This window comes from Phymastichus coffea, unplaced genomic scaffold, assembly GCF_024137745.1.
Source record: "Phymastichus coffea isolate CEN01 unplaced genomic scaffold, Cenicafe_Pcof_1.1 PCOF00140, whole genome shotgun sequence".
NCBI classification, from domain to species: Eukaryota; Metazoa; Arthropoda; class Insecta; order Hymenoptera; family Eulophidae; genus Phymastichus; species Phymastichus coffea.
In genome coordinates this window covers 203,248-219,416 of record NW_026706951.1, presented here as the reverse complement: position 1 = coordinate 219,416, position 16,169 = coordinate 203,248, and the positions used below count along the sequence as shown (strand labels likewise).

Sequence of the window (16,169 nt, the reverse complement as noted above, 5' to 3'; positions counted from 1 at the left end):
CATTTCGGCAGCCCAGTGTTTTCGAGGGCTTGTCAAGCTGTGCCGTCCATCAGATTACACTGTGACGCGCATCCTCGCTATCGGCCTGCGTCGATTGTATGTCGGTTCAATATCACCACAGCGTCCACTGGATCAACGCATATGAAAGTCATTGTGGCACAGAACCGTTCAGTCGTTGCATCGAGCCTGCATCGCTAATCAAGATGCATATGCAGCTCGAAGCGCCATTGCTAATTGACGAATCATGGGCCATTTATAAGTCTGCAAGCGGCCAAACAACCATGAAAAAGCGCATCTCCGACTAAAATCTGGAAGATGATTCAATTTCGGCAGCGATCAGGAATGGGCGACCGGCTAATTGTTCTCTCCCCTCTATGCGTCGATTGTATTGATTGTGTCCGCGGCCGCTGCGTCGTCGCCGCTGCGTCGTCGCCGCCCCCCCCTCCCCGCCTCGCGAACAGGGAGAGACAGCGACGACGGCGGCAGCAATTCCTCCGAATCCTTTGGAAGGGCCCTGGGCCACTGCCAGCGACAATCCGGTAGATTGCCTCGGTTGCGCAAGGTGTCGCGAGTGGCCAAACAACTGCGCTTTTACATCTCCGGGCTTTTGCCTTGCATCGGAGTTTTGGCCACCAAAGACAAGAGAGCGACTCGTAAAGGCTCGTACCTACTGCTGATTGGAGCCTCATTGAGGGCCTGAAGACGCTGTTCGAGCGGTTCGCTCGCTCCCTTGTCTTGACTTGAAATAAACCCACCTCGAGAATTCATTGTTCGCTCCAAGAGAGCTCCAATAATCCGACCAAATCGTACTGCCGGCTGATCGAAATATTCGAAATAGCCGCGCTTCTACTGTTGCTTCATGCTTGTCCCTGCCAGCCCTGCCTATATACTGCAGTGCTCACTGCTGACCAGCCAGTGCTGACGGCAGCGACGGCGTTGGACACCGAGCCAAGCTGAGGCCCTCGTACGCGCGCGTATGCGCATATGTGGCGAGGGCCATTGAGATGCATAAATCCGGTTGGGCAGAGGCTCTATACTGCAACTTTTTTGTTAACCGCATAATTAGGAGGGTAATCGTACGTCTATAAATAGATGCGCATATGTGGCGAGAGCCTAAGAAAAATTGGCCAGTGGCACGTAGGCACGTTTCAGCCTATACATTCATAGCCAGCTCGCTAACCACGAGTGTACGGACTAAAGTGAAGTGCACCGTTGACCACTTTCCTAACGCAGACTGTAGCCTGTACGAGTCTGGAAGCGAGAGTCCGCGAGTTCAGGCGAGGGCAATGGTTGGCTTGAAAATCTGCTCTGAAAATTTCTGCAAAGTTATTCATCTTTAAAGATTTCACAGGGTATTCTTTCTTTTCTCTTATCTTCTCTATTCTTTTCGTTATTCTTTTCGTTATTCTTTTCTACAATTCTTCTTTTCATTTAATAATTCATTAATTTAATTTTTTCAAATTAGCATGTCTGTCGCTGAGACAAGCATCTTAGGCATTTCAAACAATAGTGAACATTTGTTGAGTGATGTTAATGATTTTAATGAATTATTAAAAATAAAACCTAATAAAAGAGCATTAGAACGCGATTATTTAAATCAAATTTTAATTAATAAAAATAAAATTGTTGAACAAAAGGTTAATACAAATTCAAAACTGGTACTTCACGTTGGTGGCATTCATGATATATAATAAATGCATAAAAGTCAACAGGTAATTAGAGGATCTATTTTACCGTCTTATACATCTATAACAAGGTTTTAACCAATAATTACGTTGTAAGAAAAAAAACTATAAAATATAAATTTTTAATATGACTATGAATATTTCAAATTTATTAAATAAAATTTAAAAAATTATTAACATAACATTAACATTATAATTAGACAATATTACAATAACAAAAAACACTATATTTGATTATATCTACTTTAATATAAAATTATATAATCAAGAGTTAAATTAAAAATAAATTCATTTAAATTATTATATTAAAAAGGTTTACTCCATCAAGTTATTCATTTTTGCCGCCATCCAAGATTATGGTTATGGTATAAGTCAAGTTGTAATGTGACAGCAGATAAAGCCATTCAAATAGAAGAAAAAGATAGCCTGCATGTTATGTGCGTCGTTCGATTAGCGGCACAATATGCACGAGGAATATATGGCAAAACATTCATTTACTTTTTCATTTTCGACGCCGATCTCAAATTAATACAATTAGCAGTTATCAATTCTTAGAGTATTACATTATTTTTGTTTCTCTTATTTATTTCCTTGAAATCTAAAGAGATTCTTTTAGCGTAAATATTTAATATTTAAAGGTTAGGTTGTCGTAGGTTACATCTTAGTATAAAAACTTTACTTTGCACTGTTGTTTGTTAAAATAAGTTGTTGTTGAATATTATCGAGACTGCTGTTGAGAGTTTATTCTTAGTTAAATAAACAATCATGAATTACAAAGAGGAACAGTATGATGAAATCGAGGCATTGGAGTCTATTTATTGCGGAGAACTTGAAGGTGCCTCAAATTTTTTTCATATTTTTGTATATTTTCTTCAATTGCAACAGTTTGTGTAACAATGCATCAAATTTTAGTTCTAGAAACTGAACCTTATCACAAGTTTGCAATCATAATAAAATCTGAGGAGTACGAGCCAGAAACAGAAAATGGATTAGCATGTACTCTGGAATTCACATACACAGTAAATTATCCAGACGAACCTCTTATTATTTCAATTGAGGAAACAGAAAATTTAGAGGAAGAGGATACTGAAAAACTAATGCATGATTTAGAACAAGTTATGAATGAAAGTTTGGGAACTGTAATGGTTTTTACCTTAGTTAGTATAGCACAAGATTGGTTGAATCTTCAGTGGGACAAAACAAAGTTTAGCAGAGAAGAAAATGCTGCTAGAAAGTTGAAGGAAGAAGAGGAAGCTGAAAGAGTAAGCTTATAAATATCTTTTTATTTTTATTATGAGTTTCAAAAACATAATATTCATTCTATGAACTTTGAATTATTAGAAAAGGTTTGAAGGTACAAGAGTCACAGTTGAAACATTTCTCAAGTGGAAAGAAAAGTTTAATGAAGAAACAGGAATAAACAAGAGAAGAGAGCTAGCTGAAAAAGAGGGCAAAAAACTTACTGGACGAGAATTGTTTATGACGGACAAAACTCTAGATCAGTCTGACCTTAAGTTCCTGGATGATGGTAAGAAAAATGAAAATTCCATAGTCAAAACAATTGTTCCATATATAGTTTTATGATAATATATGTATAACATGCAAAGGTGATGCAGTCAAAGTAGATGAGAGTTTGTTTCAAAATTTGGATGATCTTGACTTGGATGATGAAGATGACAATGATGATCCAGATTATAATCCAGGTGCTACCGATAATGACAGTTCATAAACATGAAAACTGCGATTCATTGACCATCTGTTGTGATTATGTGAATTCATGAAAGGTAAAGGAGAAGATTACATCTATGGTTTTCATATTCCCTAGAGCACTCAACTTTTTCTGTGATTGAATATCAATGAAATTGAACTAAGAGTAGTGAGGATTCTCCAGGATAAATACTTTTTATAAACAGTGTAGCAACACAGTGGAATATTTTTGTTCATAAAGCTTTATTTAAGTAAATGCATCTTGCTGATACTTTTTCCTGAAAATGTCATAATCCTTTCTTTATAAAGTCTAATTAAAATTTTTAGATGTTTGCTTTATACTTTATAATAAGAAAGTGTGGACATTTATATTTTTACATATTTATTGTCTTAAAAATGTATGCTACGTATCTTTAATTTCGTTAATTTTTTAAAATCTAAATTATGATATAATGTTAACTTATCACGACTTAATGGAATAACCATGGAGTTTGACATGTTTCAATGCCCATGAAAGAATAACAAAATTCTAAATGTTACAGTTGTTATTGTGCAATAACCAGTGATAATTTTAAAACAGGTTTATAATAATCATACTCGAAATAATAAATTTTAAATAAAAATGCAATTTAGCTTTCAATATTATAATCTCGACTAAAATTAATAGTAAAAAATACACTCTAAGAAAAAATTTAAATTTATTAAAATAGGTAATATTGAATTATAAAAACCTGTCTATTAGAAGAAGACGTTGAATGTACAGAATTACTAATAATTCAAACAATTTTCCGTAATAAGGTAATTTTAACATCGAAAAATTTAACAAATTTGATAAATATAATTACTATAACATTATTTTTGACTTGTCTGGCATAACTCAAACTCAATTTAAAATATAATTTAAAAATAATGTTATACTATTTTTTATAAAACATATGAATTACCTTTAAAAGTGTTTGGTGGAATAGCTTTATATTGATAATAATTTTCAACACCTAAGAACTATTTTTACTATTCTCACTTGACCTAAAAATCCGTTATCATTAACGTTGCACTATTTAATGCATTGGACCTAATTCGATGAATTGAGGTAGAACTCAAATTGAGTGAGACGATTATTTCACTGACGTTTATTTATATATCGTGCGTATATAATACGCATAATCTCACATGGGTCTCAGACTGGACTTTTTTCATTTTCTTTACAATGTATTCTATATCAATGACAAAAGTCAGTCTTTCGTTGTCTTTAGCTAACATCCTACCATTTTTTTACATAGCGGTGTACTTTGTTATAAAATGTTAATTTAGTCATACATGAAAAAATAATTGTATATTTAAGTATGCAGGTGTAAGTATGGCATCGCGCATGAGGGTACCATTTGGAAGAGGCCTTATTTTGAGCTCTGCCATGAAAAGAAAAAGTACATTTATAATTGATCCCTAAAACATTAGATGTACCAAGAAATTCACGAGAAACAAATTATTCTGTCTTCCTGTTTTTCTTCGTAGTAAACATTTGTTTAAATTTCAGCTATGTCTAACGTTAACTTGTTTTATTATCGCGCAATATTTAAGGGCAGGAGCTGTATTTTGCTTCATTATCACTCAAGCACCAATGAAGCACTAGCGTAACTGACCGAACTATCGTTCATATGTTTGCACTCACTGCTTTGAGCATATTTTAGAAATCTCAGTGTTATTCCTTGACCATTAGTAGTTTCTTTGAGACTTTGTATCACCTGGATATATATATCTATTGAAAGAAGTGCATTACTAATTAAATTTGATATTAATAAAACATTACCTGCAATAATACTGCAATTGGATGTCTGCCGCATATAGTATTGCTATATTTTCGTAAGTAATCTGTAAATGCCTGAGGATTCAAATTTTCTATAATATCCATCCCCTATAAAATTATAAATTAAATAATAGGTCAGATTATAAAATGAAATAACTTTAAAGAATTCTCATCAACTCGTTCAAACAGGAAAGTTTACCATTTTATCAAGATTTTTAATAGACTTATGTATAGCACCACAAGATCTGTCATAATAAGTATAACGAAACCGTTGTCCCCAATGACAGAAGTCAGAAGAAATAACAAACAAAGTTTCAGGATCAGCCATATAAGGTGCCAACAATTTACCATACATAGCCTCTCGCTCAGGACTAATTGATCCAACAAGTATGGGTATAATAGTAAATGAGTCTTTGAAACTGTAAAATAAGATTCAAAACATTATTAATAGAAAATTTTATAGCATCTTTAATATACATAGTTATAATTTTCACTCACTCTTCCATCACCTTAGCAATATATGGAAGTTGCATTTCAATACTATGCTCATCTTCATCTGTATTCATATCCATCCATTCAAAATGTCCAGTGTTCATTAATTCCTTGTTCACTGAAGAGTATAAGACATAAAATGCATTAAAAATATCTTGAAATTAAATGTAGAGTTTGGCAAAACTCATTCTCACTTCGTTGGTCAATATGTAAATCATACAGGGGTGTTTTGTAAACAGTAGCTTGCGAAAGAGCACAGCCAGATAATCTAACATGATGAGATGGACCTAAGATGAATATCTTGCGGCTGCACAAAATCAATCCATCAGTTTGATTGTTTATTCTTGGAAGTTTCATTCTTTTGATTAAATTCAAAAAGTTGACAAACTTACACAACGACAGGGCTAATTTGACGATAAGCAAATGCAGCACAAGCTCCACAATAGCTATAGCCAGCATGACTATAACAGATAAATAATCAACAAAAACATTGCTTAAAAATAAACAAAAACGGTGTTTAAAAATCGCGAAAACTCACGGTGATATAATAGCTCGTGCTGGTCCATGAGTCAAATCAGCTGCATTTAACCAGTCTCCCAATTGTTTGTCCAATTCACAACCTAAGAAATATAAAGGCATATATTAATAATTGTGCCAGTATTTTTTGGTACTGAGTAGTTGAATTATAAAAACATTTAATTTACACAAATTGAACAGTAAAAATATCAAACTATTTAATCACGATCACTTTTAGTTAGAAAATATGATGTAATTATTCCCACCAAGATCCAGGTAATTACATGGTTCAATGACAGATTTTTCTAAAGATTCTTAGTCACGTAAATTTTCCAGGCGGCCCAACTGAAGATTTGCAATTTGAAGTGGTGTATTTTAGAGTCATATTTACAGGTCTGAAAATAAGCATTCGTGCATAACCCAATAACCTATGCTTATGCCTTATGGGTACAGCCCTTTTTAGAGTACAGTGTACTTTTTGAGTTTGAGTTTACGTTACCTATTGATCTTTCAAGTGCATGTATCGCTACAATGAGAAATATTATTTATTTTTTTATAACGAATGATTATAATGATATTTTGATTGGATAGAAAAATTGCGTGTGATTTTTACTAACGATTTAACACATTTTCATTTCTATAAAAATCGAATTAGAACGTTACATAGATTCAATTTCTATTTATATGCAAGTTTTCAACTTTTAGAATTTATTTATTAACGAAATCTTAATTGTGCTGAATTATTAATGAGTTTAGTTATCCTTGCTAATCACACGTAGTTCTTATATAATTTTTCCAGATTAATTTTCGTCGATTTTCCGCTTAGTACTTTTATCTTGGTAGTTGGGCCGTCTGGAAAATTTACGTAACTCTAGTCACGTAATTACGTGAATAATGGTGAGAATAATCGCAAAAAATATAAGACAGGAAAGATTGAATAAACAAATCTTGTGGAGACTTATTATTTTATAACCTAAAAAGAATTCTATAAAATTACCATTCTCCGTGTACCAACTACCAGCATGATACGCTCTTCTTGCCAAAGCCATTGTATTTAACGTCAATTGGCCTTGCAACAATAGACTGTGAAAGAAAAAAATAAGAGAACAAAAATTAAACAACAAATGGAGTCCCAGTTCACAATTCAAGACCTCATACAGCTGAGCTACTTCCAAAGGAAGCAATACAATCATATGCACATGTACATATACAGATTCAACCACATTAATATGAGTCAAGCGAAGCTTAAAGTTTGACTCAAGACGTGAAATATCGACGAAAAAGAAATTCGAGGAAAAAAGAGAGTGCAATGAGTGCATATACCTGCGCTCTGAATGAGTTTCTTTCGTTCTCGTGCAAATGTCGGCCACACTACGCAGCCCGCTGCCCGACGCGCTCACCTTCGTTGCTGTTATGGAGGGGGGGGGGGGGGGGGGATAAGAGTATGTACTTTAATTGCGATGGTGCGAGAAACAATAAAGAAACTATACAACGACGCTCTCCGTCGTCGCGCATAAATTTTAAATTAATGTTGTATGGGGATTATCGATTCCAAATTGTATAATAAATTTTCATTATTGTCTTGGACACGCTTATATATTGAACTTCTTATCCTGTCGCTCGTATGCTTTGAAAAATGTTTAAATACACTTGCTACTTTTTATTCCGATGCAAAATTTATTGTAGACTCGTGGTACATCCATTAAGTTTTACCATATCGATATATACAATTTCAGTAACATTCATAGGTTCATAAACATGGGAATATTTTAACAAAACAGTGTTTATATAAAAAATAAGTATAGAAAAATGTTCTTTCGTGATTTGCGCAAATATCAAACCGCGTTATAAGTTAACTATAATACTTTAAGATAATTAGAAATGTTCTCCTCGCGAAAGTTGTCAACAGCTTATATCTAGCTACTTGAAAACAACTCTATATCAAACGAGATGAGTTAAAAAATGTAACAAGTATCAAGTAAAAAAATATACTCAATTCAATTGATGTATAACATAAATTGATATCAAAATTTGTTCTAAACCAATGTATAACTCATAACTACGTGTCCGACACTTCAGTCTCACGAATGTAAGATTTTCTCTTTTTGATCGAAGAATTAGGACTGACACTCGATTGTTTATCCTCCCAATCCATGTTATCTCTAGCTCTTTCAGCTTCACGTTTGATTATCAATTCTTCCGTCAAATACGTCTCCCGTTTCATTTGATCTCGCAATTTTCGTGGATTTCCCGAGAGGCTCCATTGTACAGCCATGTTTATCAACCCCACTGCATTCTACAATCGTATAAATAAAGTGGTTGGCGTTAAAATTAAAAAAATGTACATGTACCTATTTACCTGAAAAACTACAACGAAAGCTAATCGAACAGCCAAGATGTGCCAATAGATAGACGGTCTTTTGTATGGTAATTCGAAATGGTCCGGAGGATTTCTATACTCAGCGTAGCGACACGTAGTGACGTTTTCAAAAGAACTGTTAAGAGGCTCGGTGTTGTTAGCAAAATCTTTAGTATTAAAAACAGCAAGACTGTGGTTTAAAAAACCAACGTCCGTTTTGTCAGGACTAACTACTGCCATATATACTAAACGAGGTATAAAGGTTGATGAAAATGCTATAATAAAGCCCTGAAAAAAACAATACAACATAATGAAACATTTATTTATACGTTGTTAGCTACTTGAAAATTGAACGTTCACTCACGTTAGTGGTAATGGATATACGCGCCAAAGCTTCAAGGATTCGTCCCCAGATACCAATATCACGAGCTCGACGAGGCACCGGTCGACGATAATGTCGCAAAAATTTCGACGCATCCAAGCGCATTTCAAACACGTTATTTGCAAGAGCAAACAATGGAGCCAATGGAAATGCTACTACAAACAGTGTTATGAATCCAAATTGTATTACCATCTCGAGGTACTCGTCGTACAGTCCTCTGACGCCTAGGTAAAAATATAAATGATACATTGAACAACTAGTAAAAAAAGAATTTCGAGGAACTCTTACTCCAATCCAACAGTTTTAAGTCACGTATCCACTGATTACGTGGAACAATAGGATCTTTTTGCTTCAAGCCAGTGTGAATACGGAACAGCGCCCAATATTTCAACAATATTGGTAGGACCATCTCCAATAATGTAGCTACTGCTTGCTTACCGATCATTATAATCGTTAGTTGAATTGATAACTCTAGTAAACATCCTCCAGGCGAACATTCCTCTTGTCTATAAGATCGCGATTAATTTAATAACGTTTTATGGTAGAAAAGAAAAATAATCGAATTTAAAACTATTACACATACCGAAAACCAAGTATTTTATTATATTTCATTGGATATCCGACAAACTTTCCTTTCAAGAATGCGATGTAAAATATTGAAGCGTAGTAATTGATGAATTGGAATAAATAAACCTTAAGTGTAAGACTGTCATCAAATTCAGATTGTGTTCTTAACAACTCCATTTCCGTTAAATATACCGCTAACCAATCGTAAATGAAATTTAGTACTAGGATACAAACCTAAAAGTTAATGCATTTTGCAATAAGAATAGCGAAAACTGAATTTTTATAAATTTTAAAAACGTACTAAATTGATGCCTGCTGCTATAGCTGGTATGGCGAAAGTTTTATAGTTAGATTGGCTAATATTATAGCCAATATCATGGCCAAATAGTGATGTCGATGTGATACTTGCCATTCGATACAGTACCACAGCAAATACAGCTGCAAGTGCTAAGGCAGTTAGCAATAAAACTACGGAAAAACTAAAGAACGTCGCAGGTACCCGTACTTTCCAAAAACTAACGTGTGGCTCCTTTTCTCCTGTAACTGGATTTATCTAAAAGAGAAAAATTTATTTAAAAGAAAATTATACTCAGCAAATTTTGAAATAATAATTGTATATTTGCCTTCTCTTTAACTCTGAATATCTTAATATTAGCTAAAGTCGATAAATATTGGGGTCGTGAATGATCAGCCGTGCGATCCCATTGACCTAAACCCCAGCGATAACTCAATTCCGCTGCTCGTCTTTTCCATAATTCCAAATAAAACACTGACCATACCGAGATAAATACCGCAAAGTATACAATTGCCGGATTATCGAACAAATACGTAATACGCGTTAATAAACATGTTTCGCTTAGTCTCCAAAAATCACAGGTCTTATCGCATTGTGGACACATGATCGTATTCTTGGCCCAGTTGCTACATGTGTCGTCAGCCAGACGATTTGACTTTATAGTTATCAATCCTGAAAGAAAATGAGATGATATAATATTGCATTTTAATGGTATTTTTTAAAATAATATATCTTACCGTAAAAGAACGTTATAATACCGGCAATACTCGCTGGGATGAGCATGTACGTATAAAATCCAAGCCAAGCAAAGTACATGGCAAAATTTATTCCAAAATACTCTCTAATCGTATCCAATGGTTGCACTTTGATCCACATTTTTGCATTACCCCACTCTTCAAGAAGTAATGCACGGACGCTTCCTTTTTGTTTCGTAGTACCCTAAAAAATAAAATAATTAATCAACAAATAAAAAACCGTTTAGTTATTCTTAATAACATTTTCAACTAAATAAGTATCGATTGCAATTCAACTAAACAATTCTTACATCATGCAAAGGATATGCTGCGCTATAAACACCTGCTGCTAATAATTGTTGGATCCCTTCACACTGTCTTTCCAAAATAAAATCCACAATCATCACGCGAATATGAGTAGGGAAAAAATTTTTATCCTCGGTATCAAATCTTTAGAAAATAAGGGAAAATAACGGAGGATTAACAAAAAATGTACAAACATGCTATAATATTTAAACAATAGTATATACATACAAATAATCTTTATCTCTAGCATATTCAGCTGACAGTTTGTATTCAGTTGGAGGAAATTTATCAGCATCTAATTGTGCAAAGCTAAACAACTGGACAAACCAGGATTTAGCATCATCAAGAAAATCAGTTTCTTCAATTATTTTCTCATCTGGCAGTGGTTTTATTGGCATCCTAAGTTTCATTATTTCACAATATCTACATAAGACTTCCTAAAATAAAAAGTGAATGCAAATAATTAAAAAATTATCTTGAAAAAGATAGTGATTACTAAAGATAAAACTAACTTTAGAAGCATATATTTTAACGAAACACAAGTGTCGATTTTCCTCGTACTCTAATTGTAATCCTTGCTCCAAAAGGCTTCTCTCAAATAATTCTCTTTTCTGTGCATTTGTAGCATTGCCATTTTCAACATAGGCAAGAACAAAATCAACATCATCACTGACATTCTGATATTCTTGATATGATATATTTATATCCTGTACGAGAAGAACAATTGTCAATATATTGTTAATTGCCTCTGAGCTGTTTACAAAATTACTTACTGATTGGATAGGAAAATTATCTTGCTCTATAGTTATAATTCTCTGACTCAGTTCTAATGGAACATCATTATCCACCTTAGAGCCATTAGCATTACCAAAAATATCCATTTTAAACAAAAATGCCAATGTATTCAAATTTTCACGTCATCACGTTTACCTTTAAAATTCTTTAAATAGGATAGTCGCATGAGTCATCTCCTGTGAATATTGAAATTTATTAGGAACCTTGTATCATCATTATCTATAAATAGAAAGTTGTGTCCACAGAAATACACTGACTAACCTGTTCTTTTCCTTATTACATTTATTACATCGTAAAAGCGAACGTTATTAATTTAAATTTACACGTTAGCAATGAAGTGTAATCACCATTTACGTACAAAAATTGAAAAAATCCAATATATATAAATTAGATTACAGGTAAACGACGCATGTTTGAGATCACTTCCTGAGACAATCTCCTACAAATCACGTGAAACCTACGTAGAACTCTTATTCATAATTACAACGAAACCACTCAACACTGTAGTGCTAATAAACTAAATTAACTACAACTCCTAAAGTAATAAATGATATCCATATCACGACATCGAGCTTCAAAAATGTAACTGCGCCCACAGAACGCACACATGCATCAACTGTCGTCGCTCGACGACTACCAGCTGTCGACTGCTAAATATACATGCAAAATATTTACTCAAAGAGCCGATAAGGTAGCTGTCTCTTATGCGTACGCGAGATGTATATATACACTTCAATATATATTTATATATTAGTTAAAAATATAATAACTGATAGCCAGTTTCCCGACCGAAAATGGATTGCGAGAATTACACGCCGGACGGGTAAAAACGGTAGATTTTAATGCGATATGCGACCGATGCTTCGAGCACTCCAACAGCAGATCGTAGTGATTAGAAAAAATATCGTAACCTTGCCTAAAACCAGATACATGCACGAGTACTTGGCAACACCATCGCGACGTCGTTTTCACACAAATAATAACGGCAGTTCCGATAACTTAAAGGATCTTTTTAATAACAGCTTGAAAAATATGAGTGTTCAGAGTACCGTTGAAGATTTGACGCAGATTTGCATTGAGCTGAAGAGAGTGGTCGATGCTGCTAAGGACGACGACGAGAAAGAAAAAATAGTACTGAAGCATATAAAATCTTACGCTGACACTGGCCTTCGTGTTAGTGACTTTGCAAAAGGTAATTCTAATCATTATTCAATAGCACTACTAACGGTATCAATTAAGCAAGTTTTTAATGCCGGATTGTTATAGTTAATCTAAAATTTTTAATAAATTAAGGTTAGGATTTTTTGTTCACTGTACTTCAGGTGAACAAATAAAAATTCTAATTTTTTTTTCCTTACAGGTACAGTAATTTTCTTATACATATAAAACAATGTCTGCTTTCACATCGCAAGGTGTTAAGAGAAATCGTAAAAAGGCTTTTCATGATGAGTCAACACCTCAAAAAGAAGCCCCAGCGAAAAGAAAATTATCCAAGGAGGAAATGGAGGAATATACTAAGCTTTTAGAAGCTAAGAAAGCCTTAGAGTTAGAATTAGCTGATTTAAAAAAGAATTCACAGTTGCTTGATTCGATCAAAGATGTCATGAGACTACTTCATGACTATAACGATATTAAAGATGCAACCCAAATAATTTTAGGTGCTTTGGCTAACTTGCGAGGTGTTACAATAGCCAGCTTGCACGAAGAGTTTGACTTACCTTTGAAAGATGAATAAGTTATTTGCACTTGTTTTAAGTTTTGAGTGAAATAATTTATACGGTTAAATTCTATACTGTTTTATAGTGTACATAATAAATAAGGTTTACTAACATTTCTTTCTATTCTTTTATTTTTTTATTTAAAAACTATCTATTTGAACACAAATCCTGTAACACCTTTTAAAAGTAATCACTGATGGTTCTTATAGGTCTGGAATGGTTCAATGTCTCTGAAAGTTTATTCATATACAAACATCTTGCTGGAAAAATTGTCATTTTAGATTTCTTTACTTACTGTTGTATCAATTGTATGCACATATTACCAGATCTTAATGCCTTAGAAAAACGTTTTTCCATAAAAGATGGTCTTGTTGTTGTTAGTATACAAATATTTTTTATATTATATTAATAATTTAAATAATACTTGCTCATAATAACAAGCTTCTGATTATAAATGTACTAGGTTGGTGTACATAGTGCAAAATTTGCTAATGAAAGGGATTCTAATAAAATAGTTGCAGCTGTTCAAAGATATAATATAGGACATCCCGTTGTAAATGATGCCAAACTTTTGATGTGGCGAGATATTGGGATTGTTTGTTGGCCAAGCTTAGTTATGTTAGGTATGTTGAAACACTACTAAATAACGTAAATTTTGAATATTCTCTATGATTTACCAATTGTAGAAAAATTAAATTTACTTTCAGGTCCGAAAGGGCAGCCTCTATTTGTTTTTGTTGGTGAAGGGCATAAAGATGAATTATTTTTATATACAAAAATAGCTGTAAAGTACTTTAAATCATTGAAACAAATTTGTAATGATCCTATTCCACTCAAACTTGCTCAACATATTTTACCAATGAACAAAGGCAGCTTATTATTCCCTGGAAAAGTTCATGCATTTAAAGCAGAATCTGGAGAAAAATTAGTAGTCTCAGACACTGGAAATAACAGAATTTTAATTATGGGCAAGGATGGCAAAGTTGAACATGTGGTTGGTGGATATTCTCCAGGATTTAGAGATGATAATTTTGAAGCAGCTAGGTTTAATGCACCTCAGGGTATTTGTGTATTGAAGGACGTTGTGTTTGTTGCTGACAATGAAAATCATACAATCAGGAAAGTAAGTTGAAGTATCTATAGCTTGAAATAAAAGCGTTTTATTATTTTTTTACAATTTTTAGATTAGCTTGAAAGACAAAACTGTCACAACTATTGCTGGAAATGGATCCCAAGGGCATGATTATACCGGTGGCAAGATAGGAAAGGAACAAGCATTATCATCTCCATGGGATGTGGCTATTTATCAACATGAACAGAATGGACAAACAGTTCCAGTTCTGATAATAGCTATTGCAGGAACACATCAAATTTGGGCTTACTTTTTAGAAGATACCACTTGGTGGAAAAATAAGTAAGATTTACGCGATCGATTTATTACAAAAACTAATTGTTTTCTAAATATTTGTCATAATTGCAACTTTGTATACTAGGCAATACAAGGCTGGGACATGTGCTAATATAGTTGGAAATGGACGAGAAGCTAATAGAAATAATTCTTACCCTCACGCTGCAAGTTTAGCTCAACCATCAGGATTGGCTGTAGCTCAAGAATTGAAATCGGTGTTCTTTGCCGACAGTGAAAGTAGCACTGTTAGAAGAGTATGTTTAGATGATGGAAAAGTTATGCCTGTTTGTGGAGCTGACAATAATCCACAAGTAAAATTTTTTTTATCAAATTCTACACGCTTTTTCTACAGACTAAGATTTTGTCTACTTTTAGAATCTTCATTGCTTTGGCGATCAAGACGGTAAAAAGTATTCAGCTAAATTACAGCATCCTTTGGGTGTAGCTTGGAACAGTGTTGAAAAAATGGTATACATTGCCGACACCTACAATCACAAAATCAAGAAAACCGACAGCGAGGGTAATTGCACGACAGTGTGTGCTACTGAAAAGGCATACAAACATAATTCTGTAAGCAGCTTTAGCATGAAAAGTTTGCTGAAATTGATAAAGAGCTACGATGAATCTTCAACGATAGGTATTTTCTTTTAGTTCGATGAACCAAGTGGATTAGCGGTGAGCCATAATGGAGAAACGTTATACATTGCCGATACGAATAATCACTGCATCAAGGCCCTCGATTTGAAAAATGTTCAAAATATTAGCATCGTGAGTGACTCACTTTCGAATATAAAAAGATGTTATCTGTGGAATGTTGCAAAATATTTTCTTGCGTTGCAGATTCCCATCGACCTACCTGCAGAAGTGTGGAATAGAGGTGAAAATACATACAATTTCACTTCCAAAGTTAGTACAAACGACGCCGATCTATGCATTTCATTTGCTCTTATTTTCAAAGATGATTTAAAATTAAATGCTGAAGCTCCGCAAAGATGGGCTTTACAGTTACCGTCCAATGATTGGAAAGCTGTAGAATCAAATGGCGATCTGTCAACTCCATTGTCGATAAAAATACCACAGGGTATCGAACAAAAGCAGATGCACATTATGCTGGACGTAATGGCATGTCGTGCCACCGAATGTATTCCGAAGAAATTATCGATTGTTTACACTATTGTTAGAGATGCTGGCGCGTCAGTAAATGTTGTAGAGAAGAAGCAATTGAATATTAAATAAAAATCATGTTTTTAAAATTGAAATTTTAATGCGAGCAATAATCGTGATATACAATCGTAATATCACTATTTTATTCTAACGAAACAATTTTACTGCTTTTTTTAAGATTCTCATTTTTTTTTAATTTTATTTATACATATTTGAACTAGGCCAGTGTTTAAAATA

At 33.7% G+C, this 16,169-nt stretch overlaps 4 protein-coding genes across 5 annotated transcripts; 2 read left to right on the top strand and 2 right to left on the bottom strand.

The window, feature by feature from the left end:
* Window positions 1-917: 917 nt before the first annotated feature.
* LOC131671973 (RWD domain-containing protein 1) lies at window positions 918-3,432 on the top strand. Its single transcript, XM_058948832.1, has 5 exons — window positions 918-1,352; window positions 1,999-2,520; window positions 2,598-2,947; window positions 3,027-3,213; window positions 3,293-3,432. Exons 2-5 carry the CDS (start codon window positions 2,451-2,453, stop codon window positions 3,412-3,414), a joined length of 729 nt encoding a protein of 242 aa, XP_058804815.1. The 5' UTR covers window positions 918-1,352; window positions 1,999-2,450; the 3' UTR covers window positions 3,415-3,432.
* A 1,550-nt stretch (window positions 3,433-4,982) lies between these two features.
* On the bottom strand, window positions 4,983-7,516 carry LOC131671972 (protein MEMO1). The gene is made up of 8 exons (XM_058948831.1): window positions 7,202-7,516; window positions 6,227-6,308; window positions 6,081-6,149; window positions 5,883-5,995; window positions 5,695-5,806; window positions 5,396-5,615; window positions 5,200-5,304; window positions 4,983-5,134 (listed from the first exon to the last, which is right to left on the bottom strand). The coding sequence occupies exons 1-8, from the start codon at window positions 7,395-7,397 to the stop codon at window positions 4,997-4,999; spliced, it is 1,035 nt and encodes a 344-aa protein (XP_058804814.1). The 5' UTR covers window positions 7,398-7,516; the 3' UTR covers window positions 4,983-4,996.
* Window positions 7,517-7,872: 356 nt separating this feature from the next.
* LOC131671978 (anoctamin-4-like) lies at window positions 7,873-12,262 on the bottom strand. Of its 2 annotated transcripts, none has more exons than XM_058948844.1 (13): window positions 11,904-12,262; window positions 11,621-11,818; window positions 11,360-11,554; window positions 11,076-11,284; window positions 10,853-10,991; window positions 10,545-10,746; window positions 10,136-10,479; window positions 9,814-10,065; window positions 9,529-9,746; window positions 9,234-9,451; window positions 8,928-9,169; window positions 8,564-8,851; window positions 7,873-8,500 (listed from the first exon to the last, which is right to left on the bottom strand). In XM_058948844.1, the coding sequence occupies exons 2-13, from the start codon at window positions 11,726-11,728 to the stop codon at window positions 8,264-8,266; spliced, it is 2,652 nt and encodes an 883-aa protein (XP_058804827.1). In that variant the 5' UTR covers window positions 11,729-11,818; window positions 11,904-12,262; the 3' UTR covers window positions 7,873-8,263. The 2 variants fall into 2 exon arrangements, with proteins under 2 accessions (XP_058804827.1, XP_058804828.1); XM_058948845.1 differs by having other exon boundaries at window positions 9,384-9,451.
* Window positions 12,263-12,304: 42 nt separating this feature from the next.
* LOC131671985 (NHL repeat-containing protein 2) lies at window positions 12,305-16,168 on the top strand. Its single transcript, XM_058948858.1, has 10 exons — window positions 12,305-12,333; window positions 12,419-12,834; window positions 13,570-13,736; window positions 13,824-13,983; window positions 14,068-14,483; window positions 14,545-14,774; window positions 14,854-15,079; window positions 15,144-15,338; window positions 15,420-15,536; window positions 15,609-16,168. The coding sequence occupies exons 2-10, from the start codon at window positions 12,492-12,494 to the stop codon at window positions 16,002-16,004; spliced, it is 2,250 nt and encodes a 749-aa protein (XP_058804841.1). The 5' UTR covers window positions 12,305-12,333; window positions 12,419-12,491; the 3' UTR covers window positions 16,005-16,168.
* Window position 16,169: the final 1 nt, after the last annotated feature.

Coding starts and splice junctions, on each gene's coding strand:
- LOC131671973 (XM_058948832.1), top strand. CDS start 2,451: ATGAATTACAAAGAGGAACAGTATGATGAAATCGAGGCATTGGAGTCT. Junction 2,521..2,597: donor TTATTGCGGAGAACTTGAAG/GTGCCTCAAATT, acceptor ATCAAATTTTAG/TTCTAGAAACTGAACCTTAT. Junction 2,948..3,026: donor AAGAAGAGGAAGCTGAAAGA/GTAAGCTTATAA, acceptor TTGAATTATTAG/AAAAGGTTTGAAGGTACAAG.
- LOC131671972 (XM_058948831.1), bottom strand. CDS start 7,397: ATGATTGTATTGCTTCCTTTGGAAGTAGCTCAGCTGTATGAGGTCTTG. Junction 5,616..5,694: donor ATTGCTAAGGTGATGGAAGA/GTGAGTGAAAAT, acceptor CTTATTTTACAG/TTTCAAAGACTCATTTACTA. Junction 5,135..5,199: donor CAATTGCAGTATTATTGCAG/GTAATGTTTTAT, acceptor ATATATATCCAG/GTGATACAAAGTCTCAAAGA.
- LOC131671985 (XM_058948858.1), top strand. CDS start 12,492: ATGCGACCGATGCTTCGAGCACTCCAACAGCAGATCGTAGTGATTAGA. Junction 13,984..14,067: donor GCCAAGCTTAGTTATGTTAG/GTATGTTGAAAC, acceptor ATTTACTTTCAG/GTCCGAAAGGGCAGCCTCTA. Junction 15,537..15,608: donor ATGTTCAAAATATTAGCATC/GTGAGTGACTCA, acceptor CTTGCGTTGCAG/ATTCCCATCGACCTACCTGC.
- LOC131671978 (XM_058948844.1), bottom strand. CDS start 11,728: ATGGATATTTTTGGTAATGCTAATGGCTCTAAGGTGGATAATGATGTT. Junction 11,555..11,620: donor ATAATTTTCCTATCCAATCA/GTAAGTAATTTT, acceptor CTTCTCGTACAG/GATATAAATATATCATATCA. Junction 10,992..11,075: donor GCTAGAGATAAAGATTATTT/GTATGTATATAC, acceptor TATTTTCTAAAG/ATTTGATACCGAGGATAAAA.